This window comes from Euleptes europaea, chromosome 6 (assembly GCF_029931775.1).
Source record: "Euleptes europaea isolate rEulEur1 chromosome 6, rEulEur1.hap1, whole genome shotgun sequence".
In the NCBI taxonomy this organism is placed as follows: domain Eukaryota; kingdom Metazoa; phylum Chordata; class Lepidosauria; order Squamata; family Sphaerodactylidae; genus Euleptes; species Euleptes europaea.
This window is the reverse complement of record NC_079317.1, coordinates 101,986,810-102,010,504: the sequence shown is the minus strand read 5'-3', so window position 1 is coordinate 102,010,504 and position 23,695 is coordinate 101,986,810. Positions and strand designations below refer to the sequence as shown.

The 23,695-nt window shown below is 43.7% G+C and overlaps 1 protein-coding gene across 1 annotated transcript; it reads left to right on the top strand.

Annotated features, from left to right (window-relative positions):
• Positions 1 to 2,908: 2,908 nt before the first annotated feature.
• NUDT8 (nudix hydrolase 8) lies at positions 2,909 to 5,534 on the top strand. Its single transcript, XM_056851724.1, has 4 exons — positions 2,909 to 3,167; positions 3,445 to 3,577; positions 3,858 to 3,935; positions 5,291 to 5,534. Exons 1-4 carry the CDS (start codon positions 2,911 to 2,913, stop codon positions 5,510 to 5,512), a joined length of 690 nt encoding a protein of 229 aa, XP_056707702.1. The 5' UTR covers positions 2,909 to 2,910; the 3' UTR covers positions 5,513 to 5,534.
• Positions 5,535 to 23,695: the final 18,161 nt, after the last annotated feature.

Below are 23,695 nucleotides of genomic sequence, written 5' to 3'. Positions count from 1 at the left end.
ATTTATACCTCACCTTTCTGCCATTACAAGGCACTCTTTGACAGTGTTGTGGAGTTTGTTGAAGACACGAATGCTTTGCTCAGTGATGACCACAAAGAGATCAGGGATGACATTCCTTATTTATCAGAACTATTTGCAAAGTTCAATGAAATGCATTTGCAGTTGCAAGGAAATGAGGCCAATCTTATTAAGGCTAAATCTGTCATCTCAATGTTTATTTCAAAGTCAGCTCTGTTCAAAGGCTATGTAGGCCATCGCTATACCAGTTTCCAAGTCTGAGCTAGAAGGGAAAGGCAGGACACAAGATGATGATCTGCAGGTTTTTTGTGACCATTTGGATAATATTGCATGAAGATATGTCTGTGCGATTTGAGGATCTTCTTTCAATGGAAATTCTGGATTGAGTGATAAATCCATTTTCAGATACTGAGGAAGTTGGAGTAGTGGAGGAAGAACTAATGGAGCTACAAAATGACACTGAGCTGAAGCCAAAGTTTAAGAAATCATACTGAGCTTTGGTTATAGAAGGACATTTCTGATCACTGTCCTTCACTTTGGATAGAGGTTAAGAAGCTCCTCGTTTCCCTTCCAGCTTCATATTTGGTGGAATGGGGTTTTAGGGTGGTCATGCAACCTCTCTCCAAGCAAAGAAATCAGATTACTAAACATGGTGATTTAAGACTCCTGTTAAGTGACTTTAAACCAGACATTGGAAAACAGGTATCACTTCATCAAGCCCATCCAACAAATAAAGTGTATACTGAACAGTGATGTAGTTACTAAATATAGGATCTAAGATTCTTGCTAAATGATCAGAGGGGCTGTGGCTCAGTGGTAGAGCATCTGCTTGGCATGCAGAAGGTCCCAGGTTCAATCCCTGGCATCTCCAGTTAAAGGGACTAGGCAAGTAGGTGATGTGAAAGACCTCTGCCTGAGACCTGGAGAGCCGCTGCTGGTCTGAGTAGAAAATACTGACTTTGATGGACTGAGAGTCTGATTCACTATAAGGCAGCTTCATGTGTTCATGTGAAAAACTGGTATCACTCGATCACGTTCACCATTTTTATTGAATAAATTAAACTAAAACATTTTAATTGGATTCTGGATAAATGTGCAATTAATGGTTGCTGTTTTGAATTTTACTGTTATCTTCCTTAGTGGGTCATGCAAACTGCTGTTCTGAATAATTTTTTAATTGGGTAGATTAGGGAGGACTGGGGATGAGATTATGGGACCAAGGAGGCAGTGGCTCAAAGAAGTTTGGGAACCAGTGGTCTACAGCAACACGGCATTGTAGAATCCTAAAATGCTATAATAGACCAAAGCTTCTTAAACTGTGGGTCGGGTTGCGTAATTGAATGTGGGTGTAGTGAAAAATTTGGCAACAGTAAAAGGTTTCTTTATGATTTATTATCAGTAAATGTTTGATTTGTATACCTATTTTATATACCTATATACCTGGGGTCGCATAAAAATTCCTCGGGCAAAAAGGGGTCGTGAGTGGAAAAAGTTTAAGAAGCCCTGCAATAGACCATACTTTTCAAGATTGTTAGTAGGGATGCCATTTTTAATACTTCCCCATGTACAGAATTCCCTGCAAGTGAAAAGCGAATACAGAAAGGTTTTTCATGTGGGGGAAATGACTTAAGTACGTGAGACTTTAACAATGTCAGGTCCTACCTGGAATGTGACAGTCCATTGTACTACCTCAGGAGTCTACTACCTCTTTTTGCTTTCTATTTAGGAAAGGCTTGACAGTGGCCTTGGGACAGTCTGGGCAAAAGCTCTCAATAACCAGACAGGCAAATGGGTTCAAACTCTAATCATGGTGATGTGGCTGGCTGATGACTACGGCCTACTTCTGGGAGCTCCCCAAAGTCTCAGCTGGGAAAGAGAGAGGATTATTGGTAGGTCACCCTTGATCCTTCCCTTTCCTTCCTGTTGCTGCATCCCATTCTTTCTGAGCTCTGCCACAGCTGGCTGAGAAGTTTTCCTTTGCCCTGAGCTAAGAGGCTTCATATGCCTTCCCACAACCCTCTAAGGTTCCACCCCCCATTCTGTTCTCTTGAGGATAGCTAAGCCCCCATTGCCCTGACAACCAGCCTGATGTTGTAGATTGCTCCCCACTCCCCCTGGTCAAGACACGCTTCAGGGCTTTGCTGACACTACCAAACAGCTGATATCTGCTGACATTTCTGTTCCCCCCTCCCCTTGGGCCACCAGAATATTGGGACTGGTATCTTTCCCCTGCATCAGGGTTGCCAACTCTGGGTTGGGAAATACCTGGAGACTTAAGGGTGCAGCTGGGAAGGGTGGGCCTTCGGGAGGGGAAGGACCTCGCTAGGGTATAGTGCCATACAGTCCACCTTCCAAAGCAGCCATTTGTTCCAGGAGAAATTGAAAAAATGTTTTAAATAAGTAAATCATAAATAAATAAGCTATCTATGTAGTCTGGAGTACAGTTGTAAGTCCAGGGGATCTCCAGTCCCCACCTAGAGGTTGGTAACCATACCCTGCATACCAGCCAGCCTGTCCTTATCTTCCAGCTGCCTGATGGGGCAAGAAACATCACGAGCAGCGGATCCTGGACAGCTGCCAGGTCTTTTTCTTCTTTTGGCTGGATCATACTTATTTCTGACGGAGACCTGACTTCTTTTCTTTTTGCCCTTGTGCTCTAGCAGACATTTGTGTAGCATGGCCAAGCACTAAAAACATTACTTGATTGAGGAATAGGAGATGAGTTGATAACGAGTGCACATGTGGTTGTAACTATTAAAGCTCTCTGGCTCCTGTGCATTCCTGGGATACCGACTCCCCCCCACCTGCAATATCACTGGCTACTTGTTTTCATACCTCCAGCTCAGCTTGGATGAACAGCATCTTTCTTTCTCCTCCCCTCTACAGGGCATTATGTTTCCAGCTCTTCGCCACCTCTGCCATGGTATGCCCCCTACACCTATTTCCTACGTAGGCCTAGTACGCAGATACTTATCCTGGGCAAATGAGCAACGGTGTCGCAAGTTGCTAGAGGCATCCACCAACCGGTATAGACAAGAGCCTGTGTCAGCAGCTGTTCTGGTGTCTCTGTGTTCTGTGGCTGGGGTTCCAGCTGTCTTGTACACTTTGCGTTCCAGCACCATGACTGGCATGCACAAAGGAGATGTCAGGTATTGGGCAGCCCAACCTTCTTTTCTAATGCATTTGAACAGGCTGGAAACCTGCTAAGTTATTCTCTTCAGAAGCTGTGTTTTCTCCTTCATGAGCTCCATAATTCTCAGAGGCAAACAAAAAGTCCTCACTCCCAATGCATGGCCCACCTACTTTCTTAGACCAGAGTCTTCCTCTCAAGTCTGTCACTGCCTTTCAGTTCCAATTACTGCAAGAGTCCCTTGACTTTCTAGTACTGATTTTCCCCTTTGAAAGATCTTTGGTTTGCTCATGCAGCTTCCCAGGTGGTAAGTGTGACACCTGCGACCGGGACGCCGTCGCCACAGCACTCAGGGAGACTCATGAAGAGCTGAACCTGCGCCTAGGGGAGGACTGTGTCTGGGGAGTCATGAAACCATTGCCTGACAGGGTAATGCTATGTTGGGGTCCCAGTATCTTTGAGGATAAGAATGCTCTTGGATGGGTTTCTCTAAGGGACTGACAGTTGGTTTTGGGAATCCTCATGGAGCAGAGTGATTATGAGGGAGGTGGAGGATTACCTGAAGCTGGGGCATGGGTTAAAAGACTTGCCTGAGGGCAGGAACCTTCAGGGGTCTTGGCCGAGGCATTTAGCACTTTTGGCTAATACTGGCAGGAAAAGCATGGAGGGGCTTCGAGTTCCTTTGTTTTTAACTCTGGCTTCCTTTCAGAGAGGATTGAAGGTGGCTCCTGTTCTTGCAAATCTGGGACCTCTGGAGCATCTGACCCTGAAGCCTAACTCCCAAGAGGTGAGTTAAATGCTCCCCTTCTAAATGAGGAACCCTCAGGAAATATCGACACTCCTTGTCCATCTGCTAACATTTACAACATTTTAATGATCTCTTTTCCTATGGAGACAAGACTGATGGCTTTTCCTAACACTGTGTGTCACTTGCAGTGTTGTGTAGAAATGGGCAGGTGGCTGAGAAATTAAGACAGAAAGGCCTGCTGCTTATCAGTGCTGGAGGAGGAGTGTGAAAACCTGGGTGATGTGGTGGATAGAACCATTAGAGTGTTGGACTAGGACTGGAGACAACCAGGTTCAAATCCCCACTTCTTCTGAACTCTACCTCACAGGACTGTTGTGAGGGTAAAATTGAGAAGAGACAAATAATATGTGCTGCCCTGAGTTCCTTGGTGGATGGGATAAACTGTGATAGGTAGGGCTAAAAGCCAGATTTTGATGCTTTTGTTATGTAAAAAAATGTATGCAATACCTTATGGATTTTGATTTCTTATGTTCTGCTACAGTTTACCAAAGACATTAATCACAACTAGTACTCCCTAAAGAGTCATTGGTGAACATTAAGTGCAAGCAACCAGGCTAACTTTGAACCTTCCAGCTTTGTACTTTTTGTGGGTGTTTATCAGAAAGGCACACTCTCCAGTATCTCCCCTGATTTGTTTGAGACATTTGTGAGAGGGACATCGATGTGGCAGAGCCCAAGATGGTGTCTTAACTAGCTATATTGGGGAGTCATGATGGCTAGGGTTCATCGGGGTTGTAGTGTGGGGAGGGGAGGCTGGAGCCTTTCAAGCCCCGCTGTGCGGAATGCTGCAGTCTCCCTTTCCATGCTACAAGCCTTATCGGGCTTTCAGCATGGAACAGGAGGCTGGAGCCTTCTCGGGAGTGCGCAGGGGATCGTTCCCCCCTTTCTTCTTCCTCCCGCCGGCCATTGGCTGGTCGGCAGGCAGCCCAGTTGATTGGCGGGCAATTGCCTGCCACAACCGGGCAGTTGGCAACCCTAATTTGATGACAGATATCAACCCACACCTCCCTGGTAGGTAATGTTAGTAAAAGCAAAGAGATAACATCAAGTTAGGCCTTCCTTTTATAAGACATTGTCAGAAAGGCCTGGGGCCCTGTGGGGGAGAGACATGATTCAGAAGCAGCCACAAACTCCTGTACTATAGTTAGGACTGAAATGGAAGACTTGTGAGTATTCCTGTCGGGGTTGGGATTGTGGTTTTTTGTTCTTTTAACAGAACTCTTAAGACTTCTGCGAGGAAATCATAGTTTATGTTCTTAAGTTCTTAGCTTTGCAGCTAACTGGGAGATGTGTTCTTCTACATAGTCCACCTATCTTTGCAATTTGATTTGCAGGTTGAGACTGTCTTCACACTTCCCATTTCCCACTTGCTGCAAGAAGAAAACCAGGGCTACACAAACTTCTGCCGGAAGGGGCAATACAGCTACACAATGCCTGTCTTTCTGCATGGTCCTCACCGCATATGGGGTCTCACGGCAATAATCACTGATTTTACTCTGGAATTACTGGCTCCAGGAACATACTACAGGCGGACTCGAGTGCGGGCCACTCGCTGACCTTTGCAACCGGTGTCTAATTGCTGACTTCTAAGTTCTGTGGCCCCGTTCCATGACACCTTTTATACCTTTGATACAGGTAACCCCACAAGCCAGATGCTGGTCACCAGCATATTGGAAAACTCAGGCCATTTGCATTTCTCCTTTTTCTACAGCACAAAGAAATCTGTATGTCCCCTGGGCCCCTGAAGCAACTAGTTATGTGTCATTAAAAGGATGGGGACCAGTTTAGCAATTACCTGTCCAGCTAGGCCTATTTTTGAATAAAAGGAATAATTTGGCACTGAACAATGCTCATTTCAGGTCATTAATGTTTGACTGTCAAATGCTTTCCTAACTTTTCACGCCAAACAAGGTACATGCCTCTAGGGCAGGGGTCGGCAAACTCATTAGTCAAAAGAGCCAAATATCAACAGTACAACGATTGAGATTTCTTTTGAGAACCAAATTTCTTAAACTTAAACTATATAGGTAGGTACACTGTTTATTAACTTAATAAACTTTAATTAAAGTTTTAAGTCTTAATTAAACTATAGGTACACTGAATAAAACTTGATATCATACTTAATAGTGATTTTATTTATTGATAAAAATTAAATTGTAAGTCCTTGCCATTTCCCCCTCCCCGTCCGGAGTCCTCGTCTGGAGGCCTGGTCTACCTCCATAAAAGCCTATTGGTAGACCTGGCCTCCGGCTGAGTCCCATTGGGAGGCCAGGTCTACCCATTGGCTTTCTTGGCAGTAGACCTGGCCTCCGGAGGCCCATAGAAGCCAATTGGTAGACCTAGCCTCTGAAGGGGGACTTTTTCCCCTCCTCGGAGTCCAGGTCTACTGCCAAGAAAGCCAGTGGGTAGACATGGCCTCCCAATGGGACTCAGCCGGAGGCCAGGTCTACCAAAGGAAGCCCACCCCGCCCAACAGCTGATAGGCGGGGGGGGGGCAGGAACCGCCGAGCCACCCGCCCAGCAATCGCGCGGCTAGAGGGGAGGGGAGGCTTTAGCCTCCCAACCATTCAGGGAAAGGGGGACCCGGCCATTCTCCACGGCAGGGGGGGAGAGACAGCGCGCCCGCTTGCATGCTCTCTCACGCTTGCTCTCTCTCTCTCTCTCTCTCAGGCGCGCCGGCTCCGCAGCTGGCTGCCGGCGCGAGCGGGCGCGAGAGCAGGGGCTCCGAATCAAGTTCGGAGAGCCGCACTCAACGGGCCAAAGAGTCGCATGTGGCTCTGGATCCGCAGTTTGCAGACCCCTGTTCTAGGGTATTCATAGAGTCAGCCACGGTAGGCTCTGACCTGGGGATGAATTTTTATCCCTGATTCGTGGCTTATGGCATCAGGTCTGCTCTCTTACTACTAGGGTTGACAACCTCCAGGTGGTGGCTGGAGATCTCCTCCAGGTGGTGGAATTACAATTGATCTCTAGGCGACAGAGATAGGTTCACCTGGAAAAAATGGGCTCTTTTGAAGGTAGACTTTATGGCATTATACCCCGTTGAAGTCCCTCCCCATCCCAAATCCCACCCTCCTCAAGCTCCACCCCCAGAATCTCCAGGTATTTCCCAACCCAGAGCTGGCAACCCTACTTGCTCCTCAGTAGTGGCATGCATGTCATACCTATTCCAGTTTTAATTTTTCTCCACATTTCTTTCCATTTTCCTAAAACCAGTCTATCTCTAAACTAAACTCAATATTTAATCTCATAGTGTTCAAAAAGTCATATTTCAGCTTTCTTTCAAAACTGAGCTATTAAAAACCCTACAATTGTATATATTAAAAATAAGCTCAATCAGAGTTTTTCAAATTCATTTCTTGAATGCCTCCCCCTCGGGGCCACTAAACAATATAATGAATACAAAAGTCATTCCTGTAATCTTGCTGATTCAATTTGTAATTCGTATCCAAAAATGGTATACCTTGGGACAGAATTGCCCTAGATGAAGCTTATCAACTTTCTCATTAAGGCATGACTACACTGAGGCAAACTATTACAATTTTTTTCAAGGCTGAGGGTGAATTATCAACAAGGCATTGTTTTATCACTGCAAAATAAGTGCTGTTAACTGTAACCCCTGTATATAAATCTGTGTTCTTATGTTTCCCATTGCCTCCTTATTCGTCCTCACTCCACTGCATAGAGAATTTATTCCGTTGATGCATCACAAATTCTGTTAAGGTAAACAGCATATCTTAGATGTTACAAGTGGGGACCTGCAAGAAATTTGTGGGGAGGAGGCACCTTCTTTTGCTTCCTTACCTCTTCCCCCTTCTCTGTCAATGTTCCCCCCTCTTTCTTTCTGCCCCCACCCCTTATCTATCACTCTTCCTTCACCCCCCTTCTCCCCTCACTCCTCCTGTATAAGTGTTTCTCCCTCTTTCTCCCCACCCCTTCCCTGGCAATTCTCTCTCACCCCCCCCCCATTTCTCCCCTCACCTCTCGTATTCAGTCTCTCCTCTTACCACCTCAGCCCTTCTCAGATAATGCCCCCTATCACCCGCACCCCTTCTCAATCTGCCCCTTTCTCTCCCCTACACCTTCTCAATCTCCCCCTTCTCTCTCCCCACTTTGGGAGCCACAACGACTATGGCAGGGCACCCAGGATCCCTGCTGGTGGTAGTGTCCTGGTTGTGAGGAGCTCCACTGCAGATTAAACAGCCTTCCCCAAACTTTTCCCTCGACTGCTGACTGCCTACCTGCCTGACTCCAGAGCTGTTGATTCAGTCTCGGCATCAGGAACTGAGATGAAAGTTTGGGGAGGGCAGTAGAGATTACTTCATTGGAGATGGGCAGGTGGGTGAGAAGGAGCCTCGCTTACCCACTGATAAGAACATAAGAAAGGCCCTGCTGGATCAGACCAAGGCCCATCAAGTCCAGTCTGTTCACACCGTGGCCAACCAGGTGCCTCTAGGAAGCCCACAAACAAGATGACTGCAGCACCACCATCCTGCCTGTGTTCCACAGCACCTAATATAATAGGCATGCTCCTCTGATCCTGGTGAGAATAGGTACGCATCTTGACTAGTATCCATTTTTACTAGTAGCTGTGGATAACCCTATCCCTCCATGAACCCTCCATGAACATGTCCACTCCCCTCTTCAAGCCTTCCAAGTTGGCAGCTATCACCACATCCTGGGGCAGGAAGTTCCACAATTTAACTGTGTTGTGTGAAGAAATACTTCCTTTTATCTGTTTTGAATCTGTCATCCCCCAGCTTCAGCAGATGACCCCATGTTCTAGTATTATGAGAGAGAAAAGCTTCTCCCTGTCCACTCTCTCCATACCATGCATAATTTTATAGACCTCTATCATGTCTCCCCTTAACCAACTTCTTTCCAAGCTAAACAGCCCTAAGCATTTCAACCACTCCTCATAGGGCAGTTGCTCTAGCCCCCTGATCATTTTGGTTGCTTTTTTCTGCACCTTCTCAAGCTCTGCAATATCATTTTTTAGGTGTGGTGACCAGAACTGTACACAGTATTCCAAGTGTGGTCTCACCATAGATTTGTACAAGGGCAGAAAGATAGCAGCAGTTTTATTATCTGTTCCTTGTCTAATTGTGGCCAGCATGGAATTTGCCTTTTTCTCAGCAGCCACACACTGGGTAGACATCTTCATCGAGCTATCCATTACCACCCCAAGATCCCTTTCTTGGGCAGTTGCTGCCAGCACAGTTCCCATCAGTGTATATGTGAAGTAGGGATTTTTTGCCCCAATATGCATAACTTTACACTTGCTCACATTGAATCTCATTTGCCATTTTAATGCCCATTCCTCCAGTATGTAGAGATCCCATCTCTTTTGTATAGACACGGCTTGTCCCAAAATGTTGTCCAGTTACTAACAAAGCCCTCCTCCCTACACCACTGTCTCATCCATGCATTGAGACTGCCCAACTGTGCCTGCCTAAATGGTCCTGCGTGTGGAACAGATAGGGTTTCAGAGAAAACTACCTTGGAGCTCCTGGCGTTTAGTCTTCTGCCTAGCAACCTAGATTTGGATTCCAGGACCTCCGGACTACACTTCCCCACATCGTTGGTGTCAATGTGCACCACAACCACTGGCTCCTCCCCAGCACTATCTACCAGACTACCTAAATGTCAGATAATGTCCGCAACCTTCACACTATGCGGTCCAAGTGCCCGCCGGAAACCCAGCTATCTACACTTCTAAGGATTGAATCTCCCACTACAAGAAGTTCCCCTCCCTCCAGAGGCATATCCTCGGTATGAGAGGATATCTGTTCATCCACCAAGGGGGGGGTCCCTTCTAAGGTACCATGTCCCCTTACCTCAGAGAGATGACCTTCATCAAGGCCTTCATCTGTGACTGGCAGGGAGCCATCGCCCTGGGACTGGGATGCAACTATGTCATCCTTGGAGTCCCTTACCCACCTTTCTCTTTGCCTGTCTCAGCTCCTCCAGTTGAGCTACCTTGGTCTCAAGGAAGTGAACTCACTCCCTGAGAAGCAGGAGCTCCCTGCACCTAGCACACGCCCATGACTTCTGTCCAGCATGTGACACTCCATGCAGCACACTGGGTAGCCCCCTGACCCCTGCTGGCTTTCTATCTTCATAAGTGGTATTTTAATTATTTATTTTTGGTGTTTTAACCCTGGAAATGAAAAGTGTCCTGCCCTCTAGACCCTGTGCCCTTCCTGTACTGAATGAGGACCTAGTGCCCTGGCTTCCTTGCACTACTTCTAACTCACACCAACGCTTAACTCGCTTGCAAGGCACACAGACCTACTCTGCCCCAATAACAGGATTCTTTTCCCCAACCTATAGGCTCCCCGGGCTTGATCCCCAGGCTAAGAGCCACAGGCCAAGAGCCCTTGTGCCCTCACCCTTTGGCTCACATTGGGCAAATAAACAACAACAACGGGGTAAGAAGGGCTCTTACCCCCCTCCCTGTGCTGTCTGTAACCTTTAGGAGGAAGGTATGACTGCCGGACTCAAAGTTATGATGGTACCCTGAGATCTCTTTCGTGAAGGAGATGCAGGAAGGGCCAGACAGTTGCTCCTCTGTCCCTTGGCACATCCCCCCAAACAAATGCATTTTGTAAATAATTAACAATTTGTATGCAAAAGCTATGTCCATTGGGAAATAGTTCCACTAGCCAGGATAGCTTATGCCTCATGACGATATTTTGCAATTAGTTATTACAGTATATTTCCTACAAGGGTTTAACATTACAGTCTTCAATCAGTAGATGGCGCTGCCATTTTAGAGAATCTGGAGTTTGCTTTGGTGGATTATTCACTGCCTTGTACTCAGAGTTGAAAGTGGAGACAGCCTGGACATCCCAGTGACTTGCTGCGAAGAGAGGAGCCTGCCCTTCCCAGCGACATCCCCCCTCCCCCAGGAATGCAAGACTGGACCACCTCCTGCAGAGCTACAGGCAGGCCTGCCCTTCCTGTTTGCATGATATCACTGGGGCAGAAAGTCAGATGCGTGTTTCTGAAGAGCCCCATAACAGGAACATAGCAGTCTCTGCTATGCTTGAAAATCCAGTGAATCCAGGGATGGACTTCATGGACTGACATTAATCAAGCAACTAAAGTTCCAAAGGAAAGCCCTGTGTTGGGTCTTGGTACACATTACTGAAATACAGTGGAGTAATAAAAATGATTTAATATTGTAATTAGTCTTTTCCTTTACATTTAAGTTCAGCTCTCTGTATCTTAACATGGTACTATAATTTAACATATCAAAGTGTATTTGTGTCTTCGTTGACTTTTAAAGATTTTTCCCCCTATTTTTCTGGTTTATAAAATTCACATCTCTCTATAATCTTTTCTTTTTGCAACTTGCCCCATTGTCAAATTTGACAGATAAAACTCCATGGCAGAAACTTACCTTTTCTAAATTTGTTACTTTGTTACCATGTCCATTGATGAAGGTGTATTAGTGGTGATATGGGAATTTTACGTGAATAGATAATTCAAATGAGTAGATACTTTTTAATACTGTTAAAGTATCTACTTTATTATTTGGCTATATTTTTCAAAATATTATGAAATGGTGAACCCACATGGAGCTTGTTCTGTAAACGTCTGCCTTAAAATCAAACTAAACTATTTAGGGCACTTGTGTTGGATCACAGCTCTGCTTTCCTCCGAACAAAAGTATTTGGTCAGGGTGCCAGGCTGGCATGTTTGGTAAGAAGGACTGGTCACGTTGAATAGAACAAAGTACGTTCATCTGAATCTGTGCTGCTTGTAGGTCAGTTATTCAACAAAGAAGATATAGTTCCAAAACAGAAGAAGATACAGTGTTCTTTCTGTGTTACTAAGGATTTGTGTGTCTAAACACTGCTATCGATGCGTAGAAAGTTGGGGGAGCGTAGAAAGTTGGGGGAGAGTTGTTAATGCTGACACTCCTTCAGGCCCATCCATTCACACCCTGCCGTGGCTGCTCTTTGCAAGAAAGCGCTTGCCTTCTGTCACTGCAAACACAGCAAATATTTACTTGCTCAGATTCTGCAAGGGTTGTCTCAGCTACAACAGGGAGAGGAACTGACATTACATCCCCGAAGGGTTTAACAACTTTCACATAATGCATTCCTTGAAGGAGGAGGATTTAGATAATTTACATTATGGAACTACTTGGATCTATTCCACCTGCTCTTCAAGAAACATTCCACACATTTTTTCCCACAAAGAAGCTGCCTGACAGATTCTTAGGTGTTTTGTTAAATCCCATTAATATGGGATTTTGTTATTGTTTGGGTAATGTTTGATGTAATTGCAATATTAGAATTTCTAGCATTAAGTAGAAATCTTGATATTCTGTGAGATCTTTTTTTTTAAAATTGGCACTTCTACAAGAAGGGAAAAACAAATTCTGCAGGTTTACCAAGTTACATTAATTTGATCTAATAACAAATATTTTTAGTCATTCCATCAGCAGCATGTGCTTATTTCTCCCATGTAATTTTAATGCTGTATCCTCCTTGCAAAACAGTGTTGCGGTAAAGAGGAAGGACGAAGTGAACCTTGAGATATTTGTAGAAAGGGTAATAACAGCTGAGATTGAGTGGGAGCAACCAGAAAGCTCTGGGGATGTCCATTTAAAAGCATCCAAAGCCACTCCTAATTTTGGATGTTCAATGGATGCTTCCTTTAACCAATTGCGCTCATTCAGTCATGAGAGCTAGAAACTTGATCTTTAAAAAATGACAGCTGAGATTCTTAGGAATCTGATTAGTACTAGATACTGTTCTGGAAGTTAGTTTCCATGTATTGTGGGCTTGTGGGCATGATCCCAGCCATGCAGGAAAACAAAAGGCATGTCCAGACCATATTAGGCTAGACATGACAAGTCCCAGTTTTTTTGATTATCGAGTGAAGTACATGTGATTATACATGCTCTGAAATCCAAGACGGCTGATTCTTGCCTGATGATCCAGTACATGTTGCCCATTCCCTGTGACAATGGTTTATGTCACCTGTTATTAGATTCAACCTTCCTCAGACTGTGCTCATTCTACCAGCCTCAAGCTCCAGTGGCAATATTTCCCTCAAAATGGCCTCTCCAAATACTGGCCCTGAGTAACATCAATTTCTACAAGTGATGAGTAAGATTTTGTCAATAGCTCAATGCAACACCTGGCATATTTTCAGATCTGGCCAGTAAGAAATGAATTTCTGGAATTCACAGCTGAAGCTCACCCGCCTGAATATATTTCACTCTGGCTTGATACCCTGTAGCAGCACCAGAGTTGGAAGGCAACAGAGAACTCATGTGTCTATAGGTTTGGAAAGCTTTCTGTCAAGCTTTATGGCCATGGATGGTGGCACTTGAATAGGATATGGAAGACTGGGTTGAATTTCACACAGAGACCCCATTCCTTAAACACTGTTCTTAGACATATGATCTCAAAGAAGAGTCACGTGCAAGATTCTGTAGGATCTGCTAGTGGCTGTTCTGAGAACTAGTTACAGCCAGTGAATTTTCTATGGTTCCTACAGTTCCATTTTTGTTTTTGCAGTTTCTTGCTGATAATCGTTGTGGGGTGTCTGCTGGCTGGACTGCTGTTCTCAGCTCTCACACTAGCCACAGATATTTAGAGAGTCACTGTTGTATAGTGGGTAGACCAGAACCTGGGTTCAAATCCCTACTCAACCATGAAAGCTTACCTTCCTTAGTTACTCTTTCCCTAAAGCTGCCTGACAAGGTTGTTATGAGGGTACAAATGGGACTGGGAGATGTGTGCTCTGCCTTGAGCTCCTTGGAAGAAAAGTGGGATTAAAAATTTACTATATAAATAAATAGTGACTTATCCATTAGCACAATGTATGTTTTCTGTTGGATCAGCACTTGTATATTTTCACATGTCTGTGCTGGCAAGGATGTATGTATAACATGTAATATCACAGTACCCGGAAGTGATGATTATGTCTCTCTCTAGAGCCTTCTAACGACATCTGCTCAGGGACTGAGACAAAATAGAGTGAGCTGGGCGCCTATGAAGATTTGTAGAAGGAAATATATGGATTGAAAATCCTCCCAATGCCCCCACCCCGATTTCTCCAGGGTTCTCTGTTCTCTTAAAGGCACTGTGTCGTCTTTGTAGGGTTGCAGCTTCCAGGTGCTACCTGGAGATCTCCCACTGTTACAACTGATCCAGAGGGATACAGCCATCCCTGGTTACAAACTCTATAGAAATGACAGGGAAGGGCGTATTGGAGTGGTTGTTGCTATGTATCAAGGAAGGTATCGTGTCTAATAAACTAGAAACCATAAAAAGGGCAGACTCACCCACAGAATCCTTGTGGGTGAAGATTCCGGGCCCCAAAGGTAATTTAGTCCTGGGGATGTTCTATCGGCCCCCTGACCAAAAGGCTCGGGTTGATCTAGAGATGGAAAATGAAATCAGGGAAGCATGCAAAGGTGATGAAGTAGTAATAATGGGAGACTTTAACTATCCTCATATTGACTGGATGCTCCAGTCAAGGCAAAGAGATAAAATTTCTAGACATCCTCAATGACTGTACCTTTGAACAGATGGTCATGGACCTAACCAGAAGGGAGGCGATCCTGGACTTAATACTCTGTGGTGCTGCCAGTGACTTAGTGCGGGATGTGGATGTAGTTGAGCCAATTGGCAATAGTGACCACAATGGTATCAGATTTAATTTATATGTATGTGGGAAAGTGCCTGGGAAATCTCACATAATTATATTTGACTTTAAAAGAGGGAACTTCTCTAAAATGAGAAACCTGGTAAAAAGCAAGTTGAAAAGATCAGTAAAGAGGGTTAAATCTCTGGAAAAGGCTTGGGGGTTACTCAAATGCACAATACTAGAGGCTCAGCTAGATTGTATTCCGCAGGTCAGGAAAGGTGGTATTAAGTCCAAGAGGCCACCAGCATGGCTAACGGGTAAGGTGAAAGAAGCTATTAGAGGGGGAAAAGGCTTCCTTCAGAAACTGGAAGGATTGCCCAAACGAGGCAAACAAAAGCAAACATCAACTTGCACAAGGAAATACAAGCAAACAATTAGAGATGCAAAAAAGATTTTGAAGGATATATCGCTAAACACATCAAGATCAACAATAAGACATTTTAAAAGTACATTAGGAGTAGGAAACCAGCTAGGGAAGTGATTGGACCATTGGATGACAACGGGAGAAAAGGAACAATAAGGGAGGATAAAGTGATTGCTGAGAAGCTAAATGAATTCTTCTCATTTGTCTTTACTGTTGAAGATACAGGGCAGATTCCTTCTCCTGAACAGAGGTATTTGGGAGGGGAGAATGAGGAACTGGGACAAATAGTGGTAACAAGGTAGAAGTCCTAGAACGTGTAGACAAACTGCAAACTAACAAGTTGCAGGGACCAGAAGGTATTCATCCTAGAGTTCTCCAAGAACCAACCACTTTACTATTAGATAGAGTGGTGTTTTCACAGTTTTGGGTACAATTACACTCCTCAGCCGCAACATGCTCCATTGTCTAAATAGGTAAACATTTCCATCATTGTGCTGAGGAGAAAGTGAAATGAGAAAGACGAACACAAAGCTGCCTTACAGTGAATTAGAGCATTGGTCCATTAAGGTCAGTATTGCCTACTCTGATGGACAGTTGCTCTCCAGGATCTCAGTTCTTTCCTATCACCTACTACCCAGTCTTTTTAATGGGATATGTCAAGGAATGAACTGGGGAAACTCTGAATGAAAAGCAGTTGCTCAGTTCTGAGTCATGGCCCCTCCCTGTAACTCAGAGAGCATGTTATACGAAAGGAAACTGTCTTTCCTTATTTGCTAAAGTTGCATTGATTAATATCCTCTGATGGAGTTTAAGATAAGGAGTGTTACACAGCTGCAGATACGATTATTTGCTCTCTTCTTCTGCCAAAGTGAGAACTACACACCTCAAAGCACTTATTTCACTTTCATACATTTTAGAAAGAGCCAGGAAAGTTATCTGTGAAACTAATTCTCATATGCACGATGATGGAAATTGCTTATTACATGTCTGCGCATTCTCTATTTGTTATGACTCATTGATCTTTACCATAAAATTTGTACTTTTGTCATACAAGATGCTGACTTGGTGCCCACTACCTGTTAAAGATGATGACTTGGTGCCCACTACCTGTTAAAGTCAGGCATGTTACAGCTCAATTTAGCAAAATGCTTTTGCCATGTACGTTATGGAATTTAGTCTTGGAAACATCCTGTGGAACTCTTGGGGCTTAAACGTTTGTATTCTGCTGAATCAGGAACTATTTACCATTTATTCAGCTGGTCCAAATGCTCATCACAACCTCCACACATTTTTGTACTTAACACTCTGTAACATTTTGACATTTTAATGCTCCCTTTGATTCCTTAGGGCTACAGAGTATTTGGGCTCCAGTGGGAATTTCTTCTCTCCAGTGAGACCACACTCCTATTCATAGGTCTGCTGCAGTACAGGAAGTTGTGTTTCAAAAACTGTGACAGATTTATGGCTAGGAAAGCAGCCAAATTTTGTTATTCAGAACTGATTTATTCTTATCTTTAGACTTTGGAAGGCATAGATTGTGGCATCATCCTGCAGCTGGGGAGAAATTATTTTGCTAAAGGTCTGATCCTTTTGATGTTATTTGAAGTTGTATGCAAATTGCTACAGACTTGTGGCCATGTACACAAATCTTGATCAACCAGCTCTACTCATTTGTTTCTTGCTTCTTGCATATGCTTTGCATATCTTCTCTTAAGGTTGATTTGTAAGTTTTCCCATTTAAAAAAAAAAAAAAAACAGAATGTGGAAAGAGGGGCTTTCCTAACTCTTCCCCCTTGGGCTACTGTTCCACTGAAAAGCGATCCCCTTCAAGCTACCTTGACCCCATTGGGAAAAATCCCCCCCCCCACTTTTGCCCACAAGTTTCAGCTGTTTTATGATGACCCTATAGGGTTTTCAAGGCAAGAGAAGAAACGGAGGTGGTTTGCGATTGCCTGCCTCTGCCTCAAGACCCTGGACTTACTTGGTATTCTCCCTTCCAAGTACTAACCAGGGAGCCTGTTTACTTTCCAAGATCTGATGAGATCAGGCTAGCCTGGATTATCCAGGTCAGGGCCTTCCCACCCCCACACAGGTAAAAGTAGTTTGAGAGTGGTGGTTATTGTTAAAAAAAAGGGATGAGGGAAAAACATTAAATAGCCAGCAAGGACATTTTGTTAAAAATGACACAATCACCTGGAGTTTTTTTAAAAGAAGAGTCTAAGCAAAATATACTTTATGGGACTGAGAATAAATTAAATAATTAACAGTTTGCTGCCTTGTAATGCTACCCTTAAAATTGCTGCTGCTCTCACTGACTGCCTAAAAGCAAGGTCACCTTGTCGATATTCTGTCATTCTTTCTCCTACCAGTTCCAATAGCTGTGCTGTTGTTGTAGACATTTATTTTCCTAGTACTCAAGGCAAAAAAATTTTTCTGTACCTGGGAAAAGAGAATGTATCTTCCATATTCATTGCTGTTGTGAGTGCTGTATAAAATTAGTAGGGGTGAATGTAGTAGGGGTGCTAGCCTAGGGGTAATGGCTGCCCATCTCCTCCTGACCCCATACTTCTACAGTTTGCAAGCTTTTTGAAAAATTATTTAATACTATAATAGAAATGCTTTTGTGTCAAGGGACAAGAGGGCCATCTTTTTAAAAAAACTTGATTGGGTGCTAGTGGTAATGATAGTTGTGGGGGTTTTTTGTAGCTAACTAAAGATGCTTGCATAATAGCTTTTGATGACTGGAAGATGAACACACCTGAAGTTGCTGTATGCTGAGTCAGACCATTGATCTATGAGGGTCAATAATATCTCCTCTGACTGGCAACAGCTTTCCAATGTGTCAGACAGAGGTCTTTCACATCACATACTACCTGATCCTTTTAACTAGAGATGCTGGGGATTGATACTTGGACCTTCTGCATGCCCAACAGATGCTCTCCCACTGAGCCATTGCCCCCAAGATGTTTGTATAATAAGTATAGATACTTGGTGGCTACTAGCTAGAATACACTCCTTGTGTGTCTGTTCGTCTACTGCGGCAAGGTAGCCAGAAGCAACAGTTTTTGCAGGTCAATGGATGAAAGAGTCTTGAGGGGTTTCCAACTGGCTGATGAAGTTTTAGCATCATCTGTCTGGGCGCTTGCCTATTTCCCCATAATGCAAGATGTGTAGTCACAAATAAACAGATTTCACAAAAATGCCATATGCCTCCAGGACTCTGTTCTCAGAAGGAAGCAGAACTTCATAATGCTAGGAGAGGTGAGTGGGCTGTATTAGAAACCAGTCTTTGTGTTTCATTCATTCCCCATATCAATTCAATTCAATTCAATTCAATTCAATTCAATTCAATTAATTATGGTCGTTGACCAGCAAAGCAGCTATACAAAATGATTAGCATTGATTAAAAAGACAAAATATAGCAATATATCTTTCCATAAAACTCTAATTAGAAAAAATGTTTACAATAAAATATTTGCTTATTTAACCCATTCGACGATATATTCCACTTCCCTTATCAGAATTAGACCAAGTACTTCTATGCTTAATACATAACTTTGCATATTTTGTGACTTTATAAGTTATCTCATTATTCCTATCTGAAAGTATTTTCGTTAGTTGGATGTATCTTTGTCTAGTCGGAAGGCCAGCCAAAATGGGTAGTACCAATTCTTGCTGAATTTGAGTGTAAATCTTGCAGTCAAATATCACATGTTCTGTTGCCTCTACACTACCCTCCTGGCAGATGCACATGTGTTCCTGAAAAGGGATCATTTTATATTTGCCTTCTATCACAGCTGACGGGAGTGTTGTATCGCATTAAGGTGAAAGCTCTTCTACATACTGAATTGCTTGTATTGAGGAGGTAAGGCATCGACAATAACTTATTAAGAACAGAGACATCAAACAATGGATTTTTAAATCTGCTTAGGTCATGCTGCCTTTCCACCTCCAGTACTCTCTGCTTTTGCCCATTTGTATCCTAAGCATCTGTTGCGAGAGACCATAAAAACCTAATTGTTATCCATGGTGCTATAAATGAATCCAACAGCATTAAATGAATCCAACAGAATTAAATAATTATCCCTTCGGGAGAAAAATCAGTTTCGACCAAAACCATATTGTAGTGATCCACTAGTGAGCCCCGTGGCGCAGAGTGGTAAGCTGCAGTACTGCAGTCCAAGCTCTGCTCACGACCTGAGTTCGATCCCAACGGAAGTCGGTTTCAGGTAGCCGGCTCAAGGTTGACTCAGCCTTCCATCCTTCCGAGGTCGGTAAAATGAGGACCCAGCTTGCTGGGGGTAAAGGGAAGATGACTGGGGAAGGCACTGGCAAACCACCCCACAAACAAAGTCTGCCTAGTAAACGTCGGGATGTGACGTCACCCCATGGGTCAGGAATGACTCGGTGCTTGCACAGGGGACCTTTACCTTAGTGATCCACTGTTTTGTCTAAACCAAAGGCATTCCTGTCTCAACTGGTACTGCAGCATTAGAGATGTTTACTGAAAGTTCACTCCCCATATCATGTAGTCATTTTTAAATAAGTGTGGATATCTATAGTACCCTCCTGGGAAACCTTTTATCGTTTTATATCCCCTTCCCCCAAGGGGTGCACAGAAACTAGGTTCTTCCCTTTGCCACAGCAACAGCAGAGTTACCTCCCCCCCCATCTATTTCATGTGCACTGGATATTGTGCTCTGAACAATGAAAAGGGACTTGTGGGAGGAATATACAAAGGCTAAAATGCGGTCAGGCATGCTTTGACTAATGGTGAGGAAATTCTTCCACAGCATTGTGTATGTGTAAATTCCCATCAATCAGAACACAGAATTTATTTCATAGTTTGTTCTTTAGTCTACTAGGTCCTCTTTTGTACAACAAAATAAAGACCTTGGGGGCACTCTCTTCTGTCGCATGTGAGCAACCCTCCTGGTGGTTTGGGTGGAGAAGGATAAGTCCCCCCTAATCGTGCCTTTTGTGCTGGCTCTTGGCTTTGACTGTTGTTGCTAATTTGTGAGCAGGAATCAGAAACATATTTTGCACATTATGACTTTAAGTTTGGATTGTTTAGAATCAGGCTTTTCCTAAGCCACTTGTACTGTCCTGTTCATCATACAACAATGAAAGTCCCTAACAGGTTTAACTTATTGTCGAAGGCTTTCACGGTCAGAGTTCATTGGTTCTTGTAGGTTATCCGGGCTGTGTAACCGTGGCCTTGGAATTTTCTTTCCTGACGTTTCGCCAGCAACTGTGGCAGGCATCTTCAGAGTAGTAACACTGAAGGACAGTGTCTCTCAGTGTCAAGGGTGTAGGAAGAGTAATATATAGTCAGAAAGGGGTTGGGTTTGAGCTGAGTATTGTCCTGCAAAAGTATTGTCCTGTAAGTATCAAGATAATGTGCTAATGAGGGTATGGTATGTTAATATGGAACCATTGTATCCTGAAGTGATCTGTTAATGTGTGTAATCCAAAGCTAATCTGTATGGCTATTGTTGAATGTTGTCTTTGTCTGGAGGTTTTTCAGGGCAGGAAGCCAAGCCTTATTCATTCTTAAACTCTCCTCTTTTCTGTTAAAGTTGTGCTGATGTTTATGAATTTCAATGGCTTCTCTGTGCAATCTGACAAAATAGTTGGTAGAATTGTCCAGTCTTTCAGTGTCTTGGAATAAGACCCTGTGTCCTGTTTGTGTCAGTCCATGTTCAGCCACTGCTGATTTCTCAGGTTGGCCAAGTCTGCAGTATCTACTCTGAAGATGCCTGCCACAGTTGCTGGCGAAACGTCAGGAAAGAAAATTCCAAGACCACGGTTACACAGCCCGGATAACCTACAAGGTTTAACTTAGTTAGTGTGTTATATGTGGTTCACTTGAAAATGACACTTCCAAACCTGTGGACTGACTATGACAATGATTAAAAAAAAAAACGAGAAGAAAATATTTCCAAGGTACATTTCAGTTTTCTCTAACAAAAAGTGAACCATTTGTGTACCATATTTTATGTTCAAAAATATGAATTTTTTGAATGGCATTTTTTTCCATTTAAGCACAAAAAGGGTACTGGGAACATGTCATACTTTTTATTCTTTTTACAGTTTTAATTTCTTTATTTCCTAAAGCAAAAATACAGAATAATCCAGTCCTATGCTGTTACAATTAATGTTTGGGAAAGAAGCAAATAAGGCCATTTCTGGAATATGCCAATAGAAACAAACTGTCATTTTTTGCTTTGTAAGAAGAAGATACTTGCTGGATCAGACCGTCTAGTCCAGCTTCCTGTTTTCCACTATGTCTGATCAGGTGTCCCAGAAGGCTCACAAGTAGAGAAACAGAGGCTCTCCCTGCTGTTGCCCCCCACCAACTGGTATTCAAAGGTATACTGCCTCTGAAGATTGAGGTTCTCTTTAGCTAGCATGGCTAATCGAAGGCTATTAGCCATGAGCTTATCTTCCATGAAACCATACCCATGAATTTGTCCATCAAGTTTTTTCCAGCACTTTGGTGAATCATTCCATAGTGGATGATACTGATGTAATAGTTCAGCATTTAAATTAGTTCTTGATGTCAGGTGTGGATAATCAGGTGCAGTCAGAGCTGCAGTCTGGAAACATGTCATGATCCTGGGCTGAAGGGGCTGGCTGTAGTACCAAGAAGAGAAAACAAAGATAGGGAATGAAAGCCTGCTTTGGTTAATGTGCCATGAAGGACGTGTGGGATGAATAGAAAGATGTAAGTATTTGTGGGATATTTTAAAGCCATTTCCCAGAATCTTTGTAAAGGTGCATAAAAATAAATCCTAAAGGTTGGCATAGAGCACTTGGCATGGGCTAGAGAGAATCCAGATTTCAAGGCAAGAATTCCACATGGCCTGCCTATTACTACCTGCATAGCAGTTTATGGACTACAGTTTGTAGCAGCTTGCCATGTATGGGCAGAGGTGAAGGCTATGGGGAGGGGTCAGAGCTCAGTGGCAGAGTAGTTGTTTTGCATGAAGAAGGTCCCAGGTTCAATCCCTAGTTATAGGATCTCAAGCAGCAGATGCTGGCATAGGCATCTTTGTGCCTGACCTGGGAGAGCCACCGCCAGTCAGAATAGACAGTATTCACATAGATGGACTTTCCTCATCAGTTTTTATACCTGACCAAAAATTGTCTTATCTAATACAAGACAAATGTAGTATGTCATGTGTTTTCAACATTGTGGGATTGTGGTATGTCATAGTATGTCATGTGTTTTCAACATTGTGGGATCCTGCATGGCAGGGGGTTGGACTGGATGGCCCTTGTGGTCTCTTCCAACCTTGTGAACTTGTGAACATCTGGAGCTCAACCCAACCTAACTCCAGCTTCAGTTACAGGTTTCCTAAAGGCATGCGAAAGCAGCAGGTTATTTCTGGCTCAGCTGCCCTTCACGCTTGTATTCAGGCAGAACAATAGCAAGTCATTAGGACTTAATCAACATTGAAGGGGTTAGGGTGTACAAGAGGAAATGGAATCCAGATGTGATAGAGGGGGTGTTAAGTCAATTGGGACAACAGTTATAAGCTCTAATTTTCCACCACACTTTGCCAATCTTAATATACAGGCCAAAGTAGGCAGAAAGCTGTTCAGTTTCATATTACATCTTTGTCTCCTTAGGTGTTGGATGCAGCAGGGTAGAGTAAGTCATTTCCTCCAAGCTGTTCAAGGTTTACATCAAACTAGATGGATATCCCTGTTTTTAAAAGGCTGACCTGTATTATGTAGTACTGTGAAACTCTACTGATTTTTGGACAAAGTGCTCCAAAGAGGCTTGCCCCAGAAATCTGATTTGACAGCACTGTGAAGTAGCTGAAGAACAAGGAACTAGAACCTTCTGTACCCCAAAATCAGTTTGGGACCATCCTGTCTTGTAGATCCCTGCAATCAGGAGACTGTGCACTGTAAGAACCATAGACTGGTACCCAGTATAAAGCCTGTTTGTGTGTGTGTGCATGCAGTGCACTTCAAAACCGTGTAACCTCAGGAACCCCAGTGCTAGCAAGAGAATGGGAGCAGCTCTGGTATGTCTGGGTTACACCCTTCTTCCTAGTACCTACTTTGAAGATCCTCTGCAGACAGGTGACTAGCATAATTGAATAATGAACGACCTATGTAATGGTGACATCCCCTTTGCCAGATGTTCCCGTTCTTAGCCTATGGGATTCCTGCTGATCTGTGCTTTGTGTAAAAATCAGGCTTAGGACCAGGCACAACTCTGACACCTGGCAGAGTACAGTCTCCAGATACTGGGAACGGAGGAACTGGGATGGTCCAAATATTATTTTAAGGTGCAGTGTCCTCAGTTGTTTATTCTTCAGTTCTTAGCCACATGACCCTAAGGGATTTCTGAGGGCAGTCCACTATAGAGTGTATTGTGCAAAAACCAAGCTTTGGAGTGGGCATAACTGGATAGTAACTTGCTGAGCATAGCCTCCAGAATGTGGTGATTCATTTTGGTGGCCCAAAGTTTATTTGAGGCGCAGGATCCAGAGTTCTTCAGCTACTTAACAAAGCTGTCCAATATGATTCCTTGGAGGCACCCCCTTCAAAGTACTTTGCACAAAAACTAGGACTGAGACGAGGACCCACTCTATAGGGCAGAATTATTCTGGTGTACTTTTGGTTCATAATATCTTTCTATTGCAAAGCGTAGTTGGCTTGTGGGTAGTGTAATATTTGATGT

What these genes read in the sequence shown, in the direction of transcription:
- NUDT8 (XM_056851724.1), top strand. Translation starts at nt 2,911, where the DNA reads ATGTTTCCAGCTCTTCGCCACCTCTGCCATGGTATGCCCCCTACACCT. An exon ending in ATGCACAAAGGAGATGTCAG is followed by an intron (nt 3,168 to 3,444) that starts GTATTGGGCAGC and finishes TTGCTCATGCAG; the next exon opens with CTTCCCAGGTGGTAAGTGTG. An exon ending in TGAAGCCTAACTCCCAAGAG is followed by an intron (nt 3,936 to 5,290) that starts GTGAGTTAAATG and finishes TTTGATTTGCAG; the next exon opens with GTTGAGACTGTCTTCACACT.